General features: G+C 44.1%; 11 protein-coding genes across 11 annotated transcripts; 6 read left to right on the top strand and 5 right to left on the bottom strand.

Moving 5' to 3' along the window:
- Nucleotides 1-261: 261 nt before the first annotated feature.
- On the top strand, nucleotides 262-1,026 carry DI09_106p110 (uncharacterized protein; the record flags this gene model as incomplete). The annotated part of the gene is made up of 4 exons (XM_013384169.1): nucleotides 262-283; nucleotides 358-679; nucleotides 765-883; nucleotides 956-1,026. The coding sequence occupies 4 exons, from the start codon at nucleotides 262-264 to the stop codon at nucleotides 1,024-1,026; spliced, it is 534 nt and encodes a 177-aa protein (XP_013239623.1).
- A 132-nt stretch (nucleotides 1,027-1,158) lies between these two features.
- DI09_106p100 (uncharacterized protein) lies at nucleotides 1,159-4,378 on the bottom strand (the record flags this gene model as incomplete). The annotated part of the gene is made up of 4 exons (XM_013384168.1): nucleotides 1,159-1,455; nucleotides 1,486-3,978; nucleotides 4,003-4,304; nucleotides 4,333-4,378. 4 exons carry the CDS (start codon nucleotides 4,376-4,378, stop codon nucleotides 1,159-1,161), a joined length of 3,138 nt encoding a protein of 1,045 aa, XP_013239622.1.
- A 466-nt stretch (nucleotides 4,379-4,844) lies between these two features.
- Nucleotides 4,845-5,850, bottom strand: DI09_106p90 (uncharacterized protein; the record flags this gene model as incomplete). The annotated part of the gene is made up of 2 exons (XM_013384167.1): nucleotides 4,845-5,468; nucleotides 5,506-5,850. 2 exons carry the CDS (start codon nucleotides 5,848-5,850, stop codon nucleotides 4,845-4,847), a joined length of 969 nt encoding a protein of 322 aa, XP_013239621.1.
- A 189-nt stretch (nucleotides 5,851-6,039) lies between these two features.
- On the bottom strand, nucleotides 6,040-6,337 carry DI09_106p80 (uncharacterized protein; the record flags this gene model as incomplete). Its single annotated transcript, XM_013384166.1, has 3 exons — nucleotides 6,040-6,107; nucleotides 6,139-6,275; nucleotides 6,303-6,337. The coding sequence occupies 3 exons, from the start codon at nucleotides 6,335-6,337 to the stop codon at nucleotides 6,040-6,042; spliced, it is 240 nt and encodes a 79-aa protein (XP_013239620.1).
- Nucleotides 6,338-7,824: 1,487 nt separating this feature from the next.
- Nucleotides 7,825-8,611, top strand: DI09_106p70 (uncharacterized protein; the record flags this gene model as incomplete). The annotated part of the gene is made up of 2 exons (XM_013384165.1): nucleotides 7,825-8,390; nucleotides 8,467-8,611. The coding sequence occupies 2 exons, from the start codon at nucleotides 7,825-7,827 to the stop codon at nucleotides 8,609-8,611; spliced, it is 711 nt and encodes a 236-aa protein (XP_013239619.1).
- Nucleotides 8,612-9,158: 547 nt separating this feature from the next.
- DI09_106p60 (uncharacterized protein) lies at nucleotides 9,159-10,781 on the top strand (the record flags this gene model as incomplete). Its single annotated transcript, XM_013384164.1, has 1 exon — nucleotides 9,159-10,781. One exon carries the CDS (start codon nucleotides 9,159-9,161, stop codon nucleotides 10,779-10,781), a length of 1,623 nt encoding a protein of 540 aa, XP_013239618.1.
- Nucleotides 10,782-10,841: 60 nt separating this feature from the next.
- On the top strand, nucleotides 10,842-12,017 carry DI09_106p50 (YagE family protein; the record flags this gene model as incomplete). The annotated part of the gene is made up of 1 exon (XM_013384163.1): nucleotides 10,842-12,017. The coding sequence occupies one exon, from the start codon at nucleotides 10,842-10,844 to the stop codon at nucleotides 12,015-12,017; it is 1,176 nt and encodes a 391-aa protein (XP_013239617.1).
- A 321-nt stretch (nucleotides 12,018-12,338) lies between these two features.
- Nucleotides 12,339-12,923, top strand: DI09_106p40 (uncharacterized protein; the record flags this gene model as incomplete). The annotated part of the gene is made up of 1 exon (XM_013384162.1): nucleotides 12,339-12,923. The coding sequence occupies one exon, from the start codon at nucleotides 12,339-12,341 to the stop codon at nucleotides 12,921-12,923; it is 585 nt and encodes a 194-aa protein (XP_013239616.1).
- A 651-nt stretch (nucleotides 12,924-13,574) lies between these two features.
- Nucleotides 13,575-14,174, bottom strand: DI09_106p30 (uncharacterized protein; the record flags this gene model as incomplete). The annotated part of the gene is made up of 1 exon (XM_013384161.1): nucleotides 13,575-14,174. The coding sequence occupies one exon, from the start codon at nucleotides 14,172-14,174 to the stop codon at nucleotides 13,575-13,577; it is 600 nt and encodes a 199-aa protein (XP_013239615.1).
- Nucleotides 14,175-14,818: 644 nt separating this feature from the next.
- On the top strand, nucleotides 14,819-15,448 carry DI09_106p20 (uncharacterized protein; the record flags this gene model as incomplete). The annotated part of the gene is made up of 1 exon (XM_013384160.1): nucleotides 14,819-15,448. The coding sequence occupies one exon, from the start codon at nucleotides 14,819-14,821 to the stop codon at nucleotides 15,446-15,448; it is 630 nt and encodes a 209-aa protein (XP_013239614.1).
- A 96-nt stretch (nucleotides 15,449-15,544) lies between these two features.
- On the bottom strand, nucleotides 15,545-16,546 carry DI09_106p10 (uncharacterized protein; the record flags this gene model as incomplete). Its single annotated transcript, XM_013384159.1, has 1 exon — nucleotides 15,545-16,546. One exon carries the CDS (start codon nucleotides 16,544-16,546, stop codon nucleotides 15,545-15,547), a length of 1,002 nt encoding a protein of 333 aa, XP_013239613.1.
- Nucleotides 16,547-16,727: the final 181 nt, after the last annotated feature.

Here is a 16,727-nt window from a genome sequence, read left to right as displayed (position 1 = left end):
CATGTGCATTTTGAAAAGTAAACAATTAAAATTAGCGCTGTGAAAAAACAGAAAAAGATAGAACCTACAGCACGCAGTATTCCCATGCGGTCACCCATCATAGTACTGACTGCGCCAGCACTGGCTTGACTTCGGGGATCGGACGAGACCCGGTGTTTTCCAGTGTGTATGGCCGTAGATGTTGAGCTGATAAAATATTTTAATTTAAATATATATTACAATTATAGCCAATACCCGCATCATGCCGGATTCTTTTTTGAAATGAGGGATTTTATACGATATGGTAAAAAGATTATTGCTGTTGGTCGCAATTATGAGTACACGGTTTATGATAAATCTTTAGATGCCATCTAAAAGAAAGGCTCCAATCAAGCCCTGTCGAGCCATTGAGGCAAAATCCATTCTTCTTTTGCTTGAAACCAACATCGTCGTTGGTGCAGCAACCAAATCCCATTCGGTTACCGGTCCAAGTTGAATCGGACTTTGAGCATGAAGTTGAACTGGGCATAATTATTGGTGAAAACGCTGGTCGCAATATCAAAGCTGAATATGCGATGAACACAATCGCAGGATACTGCCTTGCAATTGATCTTACTGCTCGTACTTTGCAGAACGAAGCAGCAAAGTCGGGTCTTCCCTGGAGCATCTCCAAGGGCTTTGATACCTTTTGTCCAGTGGGGTATATTTAGTGTTCAATTTTTCGGTAGCGAGTATATCCCCAAACAAAATATTCTGGATCCCCAGGATCTAAATCTGTGGCTCAGAGTTAATGGCCAGCTTCGCCAAGAAGTGAATACATCTAAAATGCTTCTTAAAATACCAGAGCTTATCCAAACCATTTCATCGCTTATGAGGCTTGAACAGGGAGATCTAATTCTAACAGGTATGTTCTTCCTGTAATTTTTAGGAACTCCTGCTGGTGTTGGTCCAATAAAGATCGGCGACATTGTTACAGCTGGAATTGATAGAGACTTTTCAAGAATGATGTTTAGAGTTGTGCCTGGATCGCTCTGTCGCGAAAAGTAGCCAGTGCAACAAGGGCTACTGGGGCACCAAAGAGGGTCAACAACCCGTAATAAATCTATTGCCGCTTGGATTGACCAAGAATAAATTTATTGCCATTCGAAAATTCGCACGTCCCTCTGACAGACATTGCTCCTACAATTTGCTTGACGCGGTTTTCTTCAACTTTTTGAGAATAACCTCCAGATTCATTGCAAGACCCATTTTTCCAGTAAGCTTGACCTTGCCCTTTAGAAAGGCTTGTTGGGGTGAAAGCGATCCAGCAAAGAGGGCAGAAAGCGTGTCCTCGCTCAATTTTAGCGAGAGATCCGGCTTCACCGAGCCCGCCCCCTTAAGATTGGTTTGCACACCAACTGGGATGCCATCGACCTTCTTAAGGATAAACCAAACCGACTCAGTTGCTTCAATGTCAAACTTAATGACCGAGTTAAACTATTGTTGTTAGCGAAAAGTTGCACTCACCTTTTCAACAAGTTCGTCTTTTTCGGCCGCAGGCAATAGGTTCCATCCTTCCACCATTTTGGAAACCGTTTCTAAAGGCTTATTTTTGGCATTCTGGGATGGTGATGGTTGTGGCTGGTTTGCTGCAGAGCTCGTTAAAATTGCATACCCATTGCTCAAGACAGGTGCCGAATCGGTGGATGTGCAGACATCAAAAGTGACGTGAATCTGATTTCCTTCTTCAGCCCTTATTTGAACATTGTTGACGAGCGTTTCTCCTGGATATACGGGGCGAGAAAATCTTCCCTTTATCATGTTTAGACAAACAGCGTTGGGACCACCCAACGCCTCAACTATTTGGCGTGCGGAAATTCCAAAAGTGCATAGCCCATGTAAAATGGGTTTCTTAAACCCACCCATAGCGGCCATTGATGGGTCAATATGAAGTGGATTCAAATCTCCACACAATCTATAAAGAGCTGCTTGTCCTTCCGCAGTGGTGGACGATTTTTTGATGGTTTTTTTAATTGCATCCGACTGGAAAGGCAATTTTTCTGGAATTCCTTTTGCAACCTTAACTTGCTGAGACGAGAGCTTGATGCCTCTAATAAATAAGGTCGACTCGTTTGCAAATATAAGCTTCCCAGAAGACCTTTCTTTACTTTCCACTCGCAGTACGATAAGAGCATTTGGACCCTTTTGAGCAATGCTGACAATGGAAACATGCGAGACCAATGTAGCCTTGACTGGGATGGGATTGAAAATTTCAAGTTTTTGTTCTCCATGAAGCAGAGACATCAAGTTGAACTTGGGAATGGCATCCGCCCAACTGGATGGTCCAGTTCCGTCTTTAGTAAATAGAGCAGATAATCCAGGAATTACCCCAAAAGTAGGAAAGACGCTAAAATTGCTATCTCTTTCGTAGACCCAGTTCAGTTGCTGTGCATTGAACCCTATTCCCAATGCATAAAGAATAACATCCTTTTCAGTGTAAGAAAAGACAGTCTCGTCCCCAGATGATTGGCCAGCAGTAGCAGCAGTTTTCGACTGAATCGCCGCCAATATTGGTTCAATGGACCCCTGGATAGTAGATGGAAAGATAGAGTTCTGATCGCCAAATTTTGTAATCTGGGGCCATGCGCTCGAAATATCGGCAAGTCCAAATCCGGGATTCATCATTACTCCTTTGCTTCTTTCTAGACGAACCATGGAAAACCAACCAGATCCCGCTTCAAAAACAGCGCCGCTTGTGGAGCAGTGCTCCTTGGAGGCTAAAATGGCAACCAATGGGGCCACATAGGAGGGCTTCAGAATCTCAACCATCTCATTGGGCATCACAGTAGCCGTCATTGCGGTCCCTGCATTTGGGGCAATAACGTTGACCTTGATATTATGCCTTGCCCCTTCAATAGCAAGGGTCTTTGACAATCCGATGATGCCAGCCTTTGCTGCAGCATAATTTGACTGACCGAAATTTCCATACAACCCCACAGCACTCGTGGTATTGATGATACGACCATGATTTTGTTTCATAAAAACGGGCCAAGCGGCGTGACAAAGGCAATAAGTTCCTCGTAAATGCACATCGATCACAACTTTCCAGGTTTCCGCACTCTGCTTCAAAAAAGACTTGTCTCTCAAAATGCCGGCATTATTAACGATTGCATCAAGCCGCCCAAATCTACGCATTGCGTGGTCTACAATTTCTTTGCCTTGGGTGACAACATTGCTGAAATTTGCCTCTGCAACGCCCCCTTTAGCTTGAATTTGGGAAACAACATTTGACGCCGCTTTTTCACTGAGGTCATTGACAAGAACAGATGCTCCAAGAGATGATAAAAGAAGCGCATATGCCTTTCCAAGCCCCCCTCCTGCTCCCGTTACAACAATCACTTGTCCAGATAAGATTTTATCATCATGGCTTTTTCCACTAGCCTTGGTGGTAGCTTTTGAGCTTTTTTCGATAAGATTCATCCAGGGAGTGTCCGTGATCGAAGACGGATATGTGGGATCAGCAGAAAAGTCTTCAATTTTCTTAAAGTTGAGCAAGAGGTCAGAAACAGGTGTGGGGTTCTTCTCGCTGGCATTGATCAGAATTCCAGCAGACCTTTGATATCGTAGCTTTGTTATACACCCACCAGCAGATTCAAAAACGGATCCATTCTCGTGTGTTGTTTTTTCATGGACCAAATAGGCAACCAGAGGGGCTAAAGCCTCTGGTTTTAGGACGTTTAAAACCTCTTGAGGGAACGCGGTCTCCGAAATTCTTGTAGCAGCAAGAGGAGCAAGGACATTACAAGTGACATTATATTTTGAGCCCTCAAGTGCAAGGCTTTTAGCAAAGCCGATAAGTGCCATTTTGGCAGCAGAATAGTTTGCCTGGCCAAAATTTCCGTACAAGCCAGCAGCAGATGCCGTCATGATGATTCTACCGAATCGTTGATGCATCAAATGGGGCCAGGCGGCTCTAGTTACTGCAAAAGAGCCATACAAATGCACATCAATAACGGAGTCCTAAAAAAAGCCCCAAAACCAAACCCAGTCTGAATCGGTAAGCTTAAGAAAGCTCTTGTCTCTAATGATGCCGGCATTATTAATGACAATATCGATGCGTCCAAAGTTTGACAGTGCTGTTTGAATAATGCCTTCTGCCTCGCTCGAAACGGAATGCTTATCAGCAATGGCCATGCCCCCGGAGGCCCTGATTTGTGCCACGACAAGATCGGCAGGACTGTCTTTGTCAGAAGCAAGACGATCCCCAGTTACTGAGCCACCAAGGTCATTGACGACAATGGCAGCGCCCAGGGATGCCAGATATAAGGCATACGCCTTACCAAGGCCTACATAGTTGGCATGGCGATGTCATACCGCCCCCAGCGCCCGTGATAATAGCAACGCGACCGCGGAAATCCATTTCTGAGGAAACAATAAAAATTGCATCACCATTACAACGTATTATGAATTGTTTGATAGGGGCCACTGATCAAACTTTGATAGAAAGTGCCAAATTAAGACGTCAACCGAATAAGCGCACATTCGCACTGTAAAAACGCAAACGGGTTCCCCATCGCCATGTAGTACTTGAATTGATGGCTGTCAACGAAACCTGTGTAGGCTGCATATATCGCCATCACAAACCTTGTAAACTTTGCAACAACGTGTTACGATGCCGAAAGACGGAAGATTGGCCCTTTAAGCTGTGGATAACGATTTTTCTGATGGCCGCATTTTGTGTACATGCATCGACATCAGACGCGCACACAAAGCACGGTGAAAGGACAGCACATTTTCCACCATCAACACACTGGATGAACTTCACTTAAGGATGGTAAAATTGGGGTTATTGACAGGAAGTGCGTTTATTAACCGCTATAAATAGCCTAAGCATTGACCTGGTACACACGAATGATTCCATCAGTGAATCCGGAGTAAAGGGTGGTTCCATCAGCGCTCCAGGCCAGAGAAACACACGAGGGAGCAATGGACTTTGGCCCAAGCGATGGGAATTCAGCAGTGAGTTCGGCAACCAAATTCTTGGTTTCCAAGTCCCAAATCATGATTCCAGATGCAGTGGCCGCAGTAAGCCAGTAGCGAGATGGCGAAAAGACAAGGGCATTGATCTCATCACCAGCATCTCGGGAGTATAAAAATTGACGCTCATTGAGATCCCAAAGCATAACTTTACCGTCTTTTCCACCGGTGGCGCAGAGAGAACCATCAGGTGAAATCATGGAGGTGTTAATGTAGCCAGAATGGCCGAGATGGTTGGCCGTAAGCTTCATGGAGGTGGTGTCCCACACCTTTACAACCTTATCCCAACCGCAACAAACGAGAAGCGGATTTGCTGCGTTTGGAGAGAAACGAACAGAGGAAACCCATTCGGAGTGGGCATCATCGATGGTGTATCTGCATTCTCCCTTTATGTTCCACACCTTGATGCTCTTATCGCGAGAACCGGACACAATTTGGCGGTTATCAGGAGATAAGGAGACCGTCATTACATCCTATCGAAGAGGAGGGAATAAAAAGGAACAATCTTACGTGTTTATGTCCGACAAAAGTCGAAGTTGTCGCACAGACGTTGAGATCCCAAAGGCGGAGGGTCTTGTCCCACGAGGCGGTCAGTGCATACTCGCCATCCGGGGACAGAGTCATGTCTTGGATAAAGTGGTTATGCCCCTTGAGGGCCTTCTTTGGAACTCCGTAATTTTCCATATTGCGGGTTAAGTTCCAAATCATCACGGTCTTATCTCTGGATGCAGAAACGACGTAGTTTGCATCTGGACGTGTTGGACAGGCGATGGCCGTTACGGAGTCTGTGTGTCCCTTAAGGGTTCCACATAGGGAAATATTTGCCGAGTTGCTAAATTCAATGGGTGCTTCCATCTAGAAACTGTGTTAAAAGCTGCAGATTCAATGGATTAAAATGATCCGAAATCAAGACATTGCTGACAAGAACAAAACTTACTTTGGGCGTTTATGAAAAATTTAATGCCCCCAATGTAATATCAAAATACTTAAATTTTAAATTTTAACTGAGTAAACATGCAGCGGCCATCTGCCTTGGCTCGTTGTTTAATTGTCGGTCGAACCGGAGGCTGCATTCTTTCTAGCCACTTCTGATGTAATGTTTGGCACAATTTCTAACGGAATAAAAATATCAAAATTTGCTACTGAGCTCCCCTTGCTTGCCGGACTCCCATTTGGAGAACTTGAGAATCGATTCGCCTCTACGAATGGCAGCGGCCATCAGCTCTGGTTTAAGGCACCCTCGAAGAGTTTTTGAACATAGCTCCAAATATTGAAGATATCTTTATATAATCAAAAACGATACATACGTGATGCCCAGCTCTTTCCAAGCACCGGCAGACATTGAAATTAAAATATAAAATCTGCAGATACATTGAAATTAAAAGATAGGACGGCGATCCCCATTTGGCCGTCAATCATCTGCTCTTTTATTGACATGCACTCAAAACTGCCGATTTGAGGACAAAAAGAGGGAGCCGTGGAAACTTTGTATATACAAACAGGCTAGTCCTTAACGAATTTCCAGGTGCAAAATTTAGAATCCTCCAGCGAGGCCGAATAAATCTCGTCGTATTTGGCGTTCATGGTAAAGGAGGTAATGGATCCTGTATGGCCGAGCCGAAGCGAGCTTATCCGATCTCCAGTTTGGGAGTTCCGAATGTCCAATACAGACCTGTTTGAATGTATTATAATGCCATCATCCAAAGGGGAAGTCTGTATTTTTGGTGGGTAATACGACAAGCTTGCATCAGCTTCACTTGTAAATATGACGCTCTAAAAGGCGTCAAAATAGAAAATGTACATTTTTTCCGGTCTGCGTATCCCACGTTACGATGTCTCCATTGCTATAAATGACGAATAACCGGCACGGCATGTTCAAGCTGAAACAAAACGAAGTGGGGAAATGGTTTGAAATATTTTGATCGCGTGCGTATCGCTTAAAGATGGAAAGTGCGGATGGTTTTCTTATGTCCCATAGACGAACCGTCCCATCTAGACTAAATATTAAACCACAAATGCAACCTCGAAGAGACGCATTCAAAAGCAGATGCTTGTTTATACGAAACATTTGTAATCCCACCCTTATGACCTATAAATTGACGCACCGTTGGCAGTTACCTTTTAATAGATGGGTCGAAGATCCCGTCCTCAAGTCACAAATTTTAACACACGGCGATGCATATGAACCCGTGATGACAGAAAAAATGGCCTCGCCCGGCATTTGGCAAGCCGAGCATATCATGGACGCCTCATATAAAAAGGCACGCTCGGCATGGCCATTGCCATGCTCATGGTCGCCAAATGGAAAAAAAGAAAATTCAGGCTACGCGTGAAAATACGATGGTAACGGTACCACAAAGGATTGACTATTCCAAACCACCAATCGACCATTGGTATCTGCAGTAAAAAAAATTTGGGAATCATAAAACCAATCAACAGAGGTGCATGTGTGGCGGCTATTTTCTGGATATATGTACTCATTGGCGACCAGCTTTGGAGGCGAATATATGGGGCTAAGATCAACCAAAGAGACGCCGCAATTACGCGATCCCAAAAGCAACTTGGAATTGTCATTCAAATCAACCTTCATGGTGGTAAAAAACGAAATTCCGTTGGAAAAAGACCTCCGTTTGCAAAGATTGAATGAGGAATGTATGCTTTTTACTATCCGATCCCTGCCATTCGCGTTTTCACAAATCGAATTGAGGAACAAATGCGAGAGGAAAATATTGTTGTCAAAATGCATGCATGTGAAGACAAATTTCAAACTAAAATTTCAAACAAATTTCAAATTAATTTCAAACTAATTTCAAATTGAACTTCAATTTTATGGCCGTGTTTTATAAACCATGGATAGTTTACCCATCAATTGTGTTCACCATTGCCTCTGGACTCTTTAGTATCATTCCAAAGTTTCTGTCCGAGTCGTTTTTAGTAAAAAGCATAACTGCGCCATCTGAAGTCTCCAAGCAAGTCCTATTAGACCGATATAAGCGCATCTTGAATATGTTCTCCTCCAATCATTTGGTGCATTTCAAGCTTCTTAAAGAGCAAATAGCGGAAAACTTTGATGTAGAGGCTTTGAAGATCCTTATTAAGGAAAGACAATCTTCAAATAAGCCAGTGGGCCCCTTAATGGAAGACCTTCAGCTATTGGTTTTGAAGCAGCTGATCACGGTTCTCATCTTCCCCCCATATATTTTTACGCACATCCTTCCGATATATTCAATTTTAAACAGAGAACAATATCTTTGCGAGTTAAAGACAAATTATGGGTTAGAGCCAAACGAAGACCAATTCAAAAGCAGCGTTTATCTGTTGTCGATGTTTCAGGACCATCTTATCAAATTTAGCTTGTTGCAAACAATCGCCTCCGTTGATGCGATCACTCCAATGTATGTATGCGCTGGCTTTTAATATTAGAGATTTTGCTTGCAAGAATATTGAATGCGTTTCCTTTGAACGCTTTAGTGCTTTAATTGAGGACGTTTTACAACAACACAGACCCTCAAGCGTGGAGTTGAGCCAACTTTTATATTGTAACCGCCATTTGAGTGCTACGGACGAAGAATTGGACAACATCTTCAAAAGGTACGGCCACTTGATCTCTGTTTAATTTCCATAGTGCCCTGGTTGCTAACACTTTCGATGTGTTCTGCACGGTGTGGAAGGACTATATTCTCACCTCAATGTACCAGTTTGTATTCGAGTCGAATCCATGCGCGTGTGTTCCCACGACCAAACTATTTCCAAAGCTGTACAAGTTTGTATCACACATTTTATTGTGCGGAAACTATGATACCTTCAATACCAGGATCAGAGAAAATCCCATTTTTTCGGAATGTCTGGCCTCCATATTGACCTCCGGTCTAGACCACCCCTAACCCTTTAACTTTAAAAATAAATACCCTCTCTCCATGGTATGGGCATCCATTAATGCCAGTGTTTCGCGTGTGGTTTGTAATGTTGCAAGCTGGCCATGGTGTCCTCAACAATGACACCTTGTGTGCATTGAAATTGGCGAAAATTGCAATAAATTAATTGGTGAAAACAAGAGCAAGTTGGTACAAAATTTTCTGGATATCTCCGTTTAGCCACTTGCCATCGAACGAATGCCATGTACTTTTTACATGCGGCCCACCGTTAAATCATGGGTATCCAGAATGTTTTCCTCCACTCCTTCCTCATATAAGAGGAAAATATACAAAAAATCGATTCGAGCAACAGGCTCATCAGATAATCCCGGTAAAAAGATATCCGGCGGAGATGTCATGTCATTTGACTTGTGCACCGTTGTCAAGGGGCATAAATACGAGTATACGCACCATGCCCAGGCCGAATCCAAGGAAAATCTCACCAACATCCCTGCCAACGAAAGAGGTCGAGCAATTCGGCCCATCACGGAAGCCGACATTCGTCAGGTTGCCGCTGCGGCTTCAGCACTTCGCAAAACCAAATCCATTGTCCCATTTATTTCGGAACGGTCTATTCGGCGCACTTCTCTTTCAGAGAGATTGCTTTTTTACAAAATGAGAAAGGGATCCCGATTTCTCGATACCATCCGAATCAAATGTGTCGGCGGGACCGGTGGAAATGGAAGGTTGGGATTTGGCCACCCAGGTCGCTCCGGCTTTGGAAAACCAAACGGCGGAAATGGCGGTCCTGGTGGAAATGTTTATTTAAAGACAGATCCAAATATCTCTTCTTATTTTCGAATAGCGCGAAACGTCAGGGCCGAAAACGGGCAAAACGGAGGCCAAAACATGTGCACCGGAAGGGCAGGAAAAGACATCATCATCAGGGTGCCCGTGGGGACGCTAATTTCGCTGCTTCGATTTGAGGATGCCAATAGGCCGCAATCGCTCGCATCGCAGGCATCTGCAGACCATGCCCTCAATACCATTCTGAGCTCATCAGACATTAATGCCGTGGCCAGGGATGGCATTTCGTCTCTTTCGAAAATTATGAAAAAAAAGTCGATTGAATACGAAGCGAGCAGACTTTCTCTGATAGCCCAAATTGATATGGAGCGGCCAAAAATGCTGGTCAAAGTTGCAAGTGGCGGTCGAGGCGGGCTTGGAAACAAGGACCTCGGCAAATTCCCGCCCAACGAGACCGAAGCGGGCTATCTTGGATCTTCTGTTTTTTTGCAGCTCGACTTGAAGACGATTGCAGATGTTGGGCTCGTTGGAATGCCAAATGCTGGAAAATCATCTATTTTAGCGTCGCTCACAAATGCTCGACCACGAATTTCGCCGGTTCCCTTTACTACGCTTCACCCGAATTTGGGCGTGTTGCAGCCGGCAAATGAGAACTATCAAGATATGCCGCTGAAGATAGCAGATCTTCCTGGACTTGTTGAGGGAGCGCACCTAAATATTGGGCTTGGACATGCCTTTTTAAAGCATGTCTATCGATCCAAGGTCATTGCATATGTGGTCGATATTTGCTCAAAAGATCCCTTTCAAGATTTTGAGGTCATAAGAAATGAATTGAAATCATACGATGCGTCGCTTCTAGATCGGCCCTCCATTGTTGTTTTGAACAAGACAGACTTGAAGACCTCTACTGCAGTAAATTTGCCCATTTTCATGGATAAGATGGCGTTACACCCGGACGTCAAGGTAAGACAGCTTCAAGTGGTTCTATTTTCGGCAAAAGATGTCATTGTGGGGCAGTCAAAAGATGAGCTTAAAAATTCTCTGCTCCAAGTCTTGTGTGATAAAATTGGTGCCCGTCAAACCCTGCCTCAAAACAACGATCTCGATCTCCGTTTGTTGAAATAATAAACGACGGGCCGTTTAATATGTCCGCTCGCTTAATGCAACCCTAAACTTAAAATTTTCATGTTATACGCCAGCAGCATAAGAAAATATGCGGGCCGGTTCGATCTTGTTGCTAATCGTCGGCTGTATTCGTCCATCGATGTGCAATACACGACATCTCCAATAAAAGTGCAGGCATTTTGCATGGCAGAAAGTTTCCAGATCCCGGAAATCAGCGAAGCAATAGCATCGAAAAGCCCATCCCTCTTTTGTGCAAAGTTGATTTCCCAGGACATCTTGCTGATCAACGAAGCATGCAGAAAAACGCCGTTTTCCGGAATATTTATCTTCAGTGCAGGGTGCATGGTTACTTGGCAATTGGAGTCAATGAGGCCGGATTTTCTTCAATCCCTTCTCCAGATTTTCACTCCATTCCAGCGAAAGAAAATGTTTTTTTCTCCGCAAAATACGCAAAAAATCGATAGCCAGCTGCAGAGATCAATGGTCCGGTCTTCGTTCCTTCCCTGTTCAGATATCCTTTCCAAGCTTAATTGTAGCCCAATGGAGGCTGATGGCATTAATGTTGTCTTTTCTTTGAGCGCGTTTCCTGCATCGGCAAATGAACAGGAAGCCAGTTCGATTGAAGGAAATACAAACAACGACATCATTACGCTCTCATCGTCCATTAGAAGCGAAAAGTCAATCAAGGACCTGGCGACTTCGAGTGACCACGACTTTTTATTACTGGAGCGGGTCTCAATTTCCTATGCACTTGCTCGCTCTGTAAGGCTCGGATTTTTGGAACATCTGCTTAACGACTACTTGACCGAATGTAAGCACCGCGACTTGGCGATGAAGCTGGCCTTTTCCGGCACGTTTGGCAAAATGAAGCGAACAGATGCTCTGAAGGCGTTGGGCCAGATGATATATTGCCGCGGTCAGTTAAATTTGTACCACTCCCGCCTTCAATTGACGGATTCAAGCCCCGACTTGTTTTGGGACTCCTCCTCATTGTTGACAATTTACAACAAAATATCTTCGTATCTGGAGGCACCAAGCCGAATTTCGCAGTTGAACAAGAAAATGGACTATGCTGGTGAAATTACAGGCCTTCTGCGAACCACACTTGTGGAAAACCATTCACACTTTCTTGAGGTGATGATTATAGCGCTGATTTGCATCGAGGTTGGATTCGAGTGCCTGCACTATTTCCTTCTCTTCAAGCATCCAGAGGTTCTGGGAATTGATCAAAAATAAAAAGTTTATTTGAATTTTATTTTCATGGACGAACGCGCACAATGGTACTCGAGCCGCATCGATTACATCGTGTCCCAAAATGTAGTGGCCCTTCGTTATACCCTCGTAGAGATTGCAATCCGAAAATCCTGGTCTATCGCTCACTTTTCCGACGCTTGAGGAACATGACAAAATGCTGCTGTTTTACCAAGCAAAGACGTTTGAGCTGGCCAAGTTTTTTAATGGCCCGCCCTCCGTTCCAGTAATGAGATACGTATTCACATTGACTAGTTCGTTGCTGTTGTTTATTTTTGCAGATTCTACCACCAAAAATGGACGCTGATGGAGTATGATGGGGCGGCCATTTCTCTTGTTTGCTTTTTCCTTGCAGCAAAGGTTGAAAACGTCCACATCTCATTGGAGGATATCCTTGCCAAAATCGGGCAGGCAAGCGCCTCTAAGCTTCCCCCTATTGATCGCCTGTTCCAGCTGGAAATTGACCTTGCTAACACATTGGAGTTCCAATTTAGGGTCGAGCTATTCTATGATGTTCTTTATGGATTTTCCCTGATATTGGCACCCACATATCCCACTATTTTTGATATCCACGCAAAAACGCTAGAAAGGCTTGCTTTGGTTTACCATTTGGCACCGGGATGGTGGCTTTCTCAAACCAATGGCGCATTGCTGGGAATGGCTGCACTCTCCATTGAGCTGACTTTGGAGCAGAAGCTTTTGTTGGAAAATTCGGTCGCCAATTATGGGCAAAAAATGTGTCAAATTGGAGATGTTGTTGGGTTTTTACTGGAATTATCGTCAGAAAATTCCAAAAAAGCAAAGGATTTTGACTATAAACGGATATCGCAACTCATTTCTTCATGCAAGCTGATGGAGCAAAACATGGAGACCTCCACAAACCCCCCTTAGCAGTATCGGAGCAGCTAAGCTGTAAACAATAAAAATTAATAAAATTAAAATTGCATCCAAGGCTTGTCGTTTGGTAGATATTTTTGTGCCGGTCTCAAGTATGTATAGGGAATGGCAACATTTGCAGTAAAAATGATGCCCAATTCCCAATTTTTAATAACGGTCGATTTTCCGGAAATTCTCCCTAAAGCAGTTAAATCGACCAAAAGTACCCCATGCAGCTGGAGTGAAATTATGCGAGCCGATATACGTGAAAAGGACACGTCCAGTCTCGCTTTCCACCGTCATGATCTGTGGTTAGTGGCTTTTGCAAGTTACTTTTGAATGGAGCGAATAAACAGAGTATATCGGCTGTACTTGGTACATTGAGTTTGCTGGAAATTCATCGGAGGCCCAAGATTTTGACGAGCAAAACAGCGAGGTAAACCCCTAAAGTTGATAAGATTGCCATCATCGTTATTACCATGGCCCCGATTTCTGATTGAATGACGGATGCCTCGCTTGGATAAACGAGCTTAAGGATGCCCTTTTTTGATTTGGACCTATATGGTCCCGAAAGGAGACCAAAAAGATTTTCAAGCCATGCAGCGGTATATGGCCCAATTGATGAACACTAGGGTACAAAATTGCCGATTTAAAACTACCTGATACTCAAGAGAAATCGTCGAACTCGACTTTTCCGAGGGAGAAAGTAAATTTGAACTCAAATACGAGAGTCGTCCCAAGCCAAGAGTGGACTCGGCCTCCGAGTTTGCCAAATATGATCCGGGAATAGAAGCAATAAGGTGGCCCTATCATCAGGAGTTTAGTAAGCTCGAAAATTACCAGTGCTTTTCCATAGTTGTAATTATTTTGTATCCGATCTAGTAACTCTGCAGACAATCCCATTGATTTCAAAATCTGACATAAAGAAATGCCAAAGTCTCCCCCACAGGGAGAATCTGAAGCCGGAAAATCCTGAATATAGGCAATGTTAGACCGCTCTTCCCAATCTCCCTGCACCAAATTTGCCGACGTGATCATTATGCGAATGAAGGATTCCATCAGTACAATTGCCAATTTGGCATGCATTTTAGAGTAGGGCGCACCCGGTGGTGCAAAGATTCTGCATTCTGGATTTTTTGGATGCCTAAGCCCCATCAGCCATTTGTTCTTTGGAAGCGAAATAGGCAGCCCGCACGCTCCATCGACGAATACTGTCATTGGAATGGATCCAACAGATTCAAATAGCCAATCCCAATCCACAAGCATGGCTGATAATATAAGCGTATGTTTAGTTGTCCCCACGCTCAAGATATCTCTTAGGGTTATATTTTTATTTGCAAGGATAGGAAGCACTGTTCCACACGCATAGTCGATTGTCATTTTAGTAAATAAAAATTTAATATTTTGGAATTTTTTACTTGACGGATTTATCATTACATTGTGGCACCATACTCTAACGCTGGAAATTAGCCTTGCGTTTTCAGGGCTCTGGAAAATATGTCGATTTAGATAGCTTTGCTAACCCTAAAAGCCCGCTAAAGATATCGGAAATGTATGCAGTGTCGCATCCTCTTAATGTCTCTCACGCGAAGGTGGATGGCTAAAGGCTACTTTGGTATTAGAAAAGGCCATCAATATGACCTGAATTTTCGCACTAAAAATATCTGGTCCATTGCAAATTATTTATTAGCAGACGCTTAGCAATAAGGTCAGACATGTCATTCTTCCTTGATGGGATTACCACGGAAGCAGCCAAGTATGCCTGCCGTCAAAATATTGCATAAATGCTTACATTTGACTGCAAAGAGGCATGTTTTCAATTGCTTATTGACCACAATGTGGTGCGAGCCCTGCAATTGGCAGTATAATTTATTAATTTTACAGCCAATTAAATAATTTATTTTCTGCTCATGTTCATCCGAACAGAAGATGGCGAGGTTGTCCCTGTAGATGACCTCTTTCTTGCACATTGTAGCACTCTTGATAAAATGCGCCGCTTTTCTGCGTGCGATGAAGAGGCAATCCTGCCGCTAAGTGCGGTGCAGAGCCCGATCTTGTTACTCCTGCTCCAGTTCGCCTCCGAGCTGCACGAACGGCGGGGATGCATCTGTTATGTGGCCGGAGCAGATGCATCTGGTCCCCAATTTGGATCTGTCTTGTTTTCTGCAAGCCAGGATCCAAATGCGGGACCACCAGCCGCTTCTTTGCCCAAGCGCAGCAAGCCACTCATCGAGGCATGGATTGCACGCGAAGCTCGAGCGCCTAACGGTCTAGCTGCTCAGTGCCACAAGTGGATTTCCGATTTCTTTTATATACTCGATCAACAGACCCTTATTGACTTTATCAATCTTGCCAATCTGCTCGACTTTCCAGAGGCCATTGAGCTCGGATGCAAGCAGGTAGCTCTTATGATCAGGGGCAAGCATCCCGATGAAATTAGAGCGCTTTTCAATATCGAGACGGATTTTACCGATGCTGAAATGGCAGAAATGCGACGGCAATACCAATGGGCCTCTGCTATGCTCAACAAACCCCTCTAGAGTTATAAAATATCTAATGGCGACGTTGTTTTGGGAGGGGGAAGGCTTTAGTGATTAAGTTATTCCATTATTATGATCAGGCGCTCTACTTTATATTTACTCGGGGATAGACTCCCAATCTGAGGAGCCAGGATGAAGTTGGCGAAGTAATTCTTCGAGGGCCGAGTCGAAATCACCAGTTAGTATCATCCGTCGTGGCACCCGCTTTTTCAGGACCAACCACCGACTTCTACATGCCGTTGGTGTGCGAGCAGAATAGGAGGGGTCTGTCAGGTTTCGCCAGATTATTTCCGATTCTTCTGCGTAACACCGCTCATATATGGCACTGATGAGCTTAAAGTCCTCAAAACGTGACCAAAAATGAACGGGCGGCGTTTTCTTGTAGCTAAGCGAGGTCCACTTGTCAAAACACTGGAGAACCGATCTTGTTTGCATCCTCTCAGAGACAACAATCCACAGCCCACGGGCCGGGCGCATTCCGTCGCGCGTTAACTCTGAAATGATGCTTTTGAGCCGCTCTACTTCCTCTTCGGACCACTTTCCTACAAATAAGACGAATATTTTACCCGAAATGTAGCTGAGGCGAATAATCTTGTAGCGGTCACGGCAGTTGATGGAGAGCTTTTGCAGCTGCTGGCCAATTTGCTCCCAATTTGGACCATGTACGGAAACTAGTCGCTTAAGATGCTCGTCTTCGGTGGGCGTCCAGCCCGTATAGTTATTTGGGTGATACAAACGACGAATGTGGTCATAAACCGCAAAGACGGGTCGGCCATTATTAAGTGCTTTAGTTGCCTCGACAAATATGTTTCCTATTGTGTCCCGCATTTTGTTTTTTCGTGTGACAAGTTGATCAATGAAAAGCTGGTATTCTTCCTCGCGGTTCTTGAAATAGCTTTGGACAAATTCGCGGATGCATTCATTTTCTTTGGAAGAAAACTTGCCCCTTCGGCATGTTATGCCCAGCTCTTCCTCTGTCTTTTTAACATCCTTGATGGAAAGCCACCTCTGAATGGGGGACCAATCCGTTTGCTCATCCGCAAAGGTCACATGTCGCTTTCCTTGTATGGCCTCGATATATTTATCTGCCAACGACATTAATTAAAATTTTAAATTAAAATTAAAATCCTTAGCTATGGAAGGGTTAGGACCAAATAATGAATGATTTTATAAACCGGAATTAATGAATTTCTGGCATTGATTGGTGCGATTGGATTTGCACCAAAATAATGGCAGTATTTCCAATCGTGTCCTGAAAGTACAGAGATCAGCCAAGAAA

Source organism: Mitosporidium daphniae, assembly GCF_000760515.2.
Source record: "Mitosporidium daphniae strain UGP3 chromosome Unknown contig-106, whole genome shotgun sequence".
Lineage (NCBI taxonomy): Eukaryota > Fungi > Microsporidia > Mitosporidium > Mitosporidium daphniae.
This window is presented reverse-complemented; position numbering and strand designations above follow the sequence as displayed.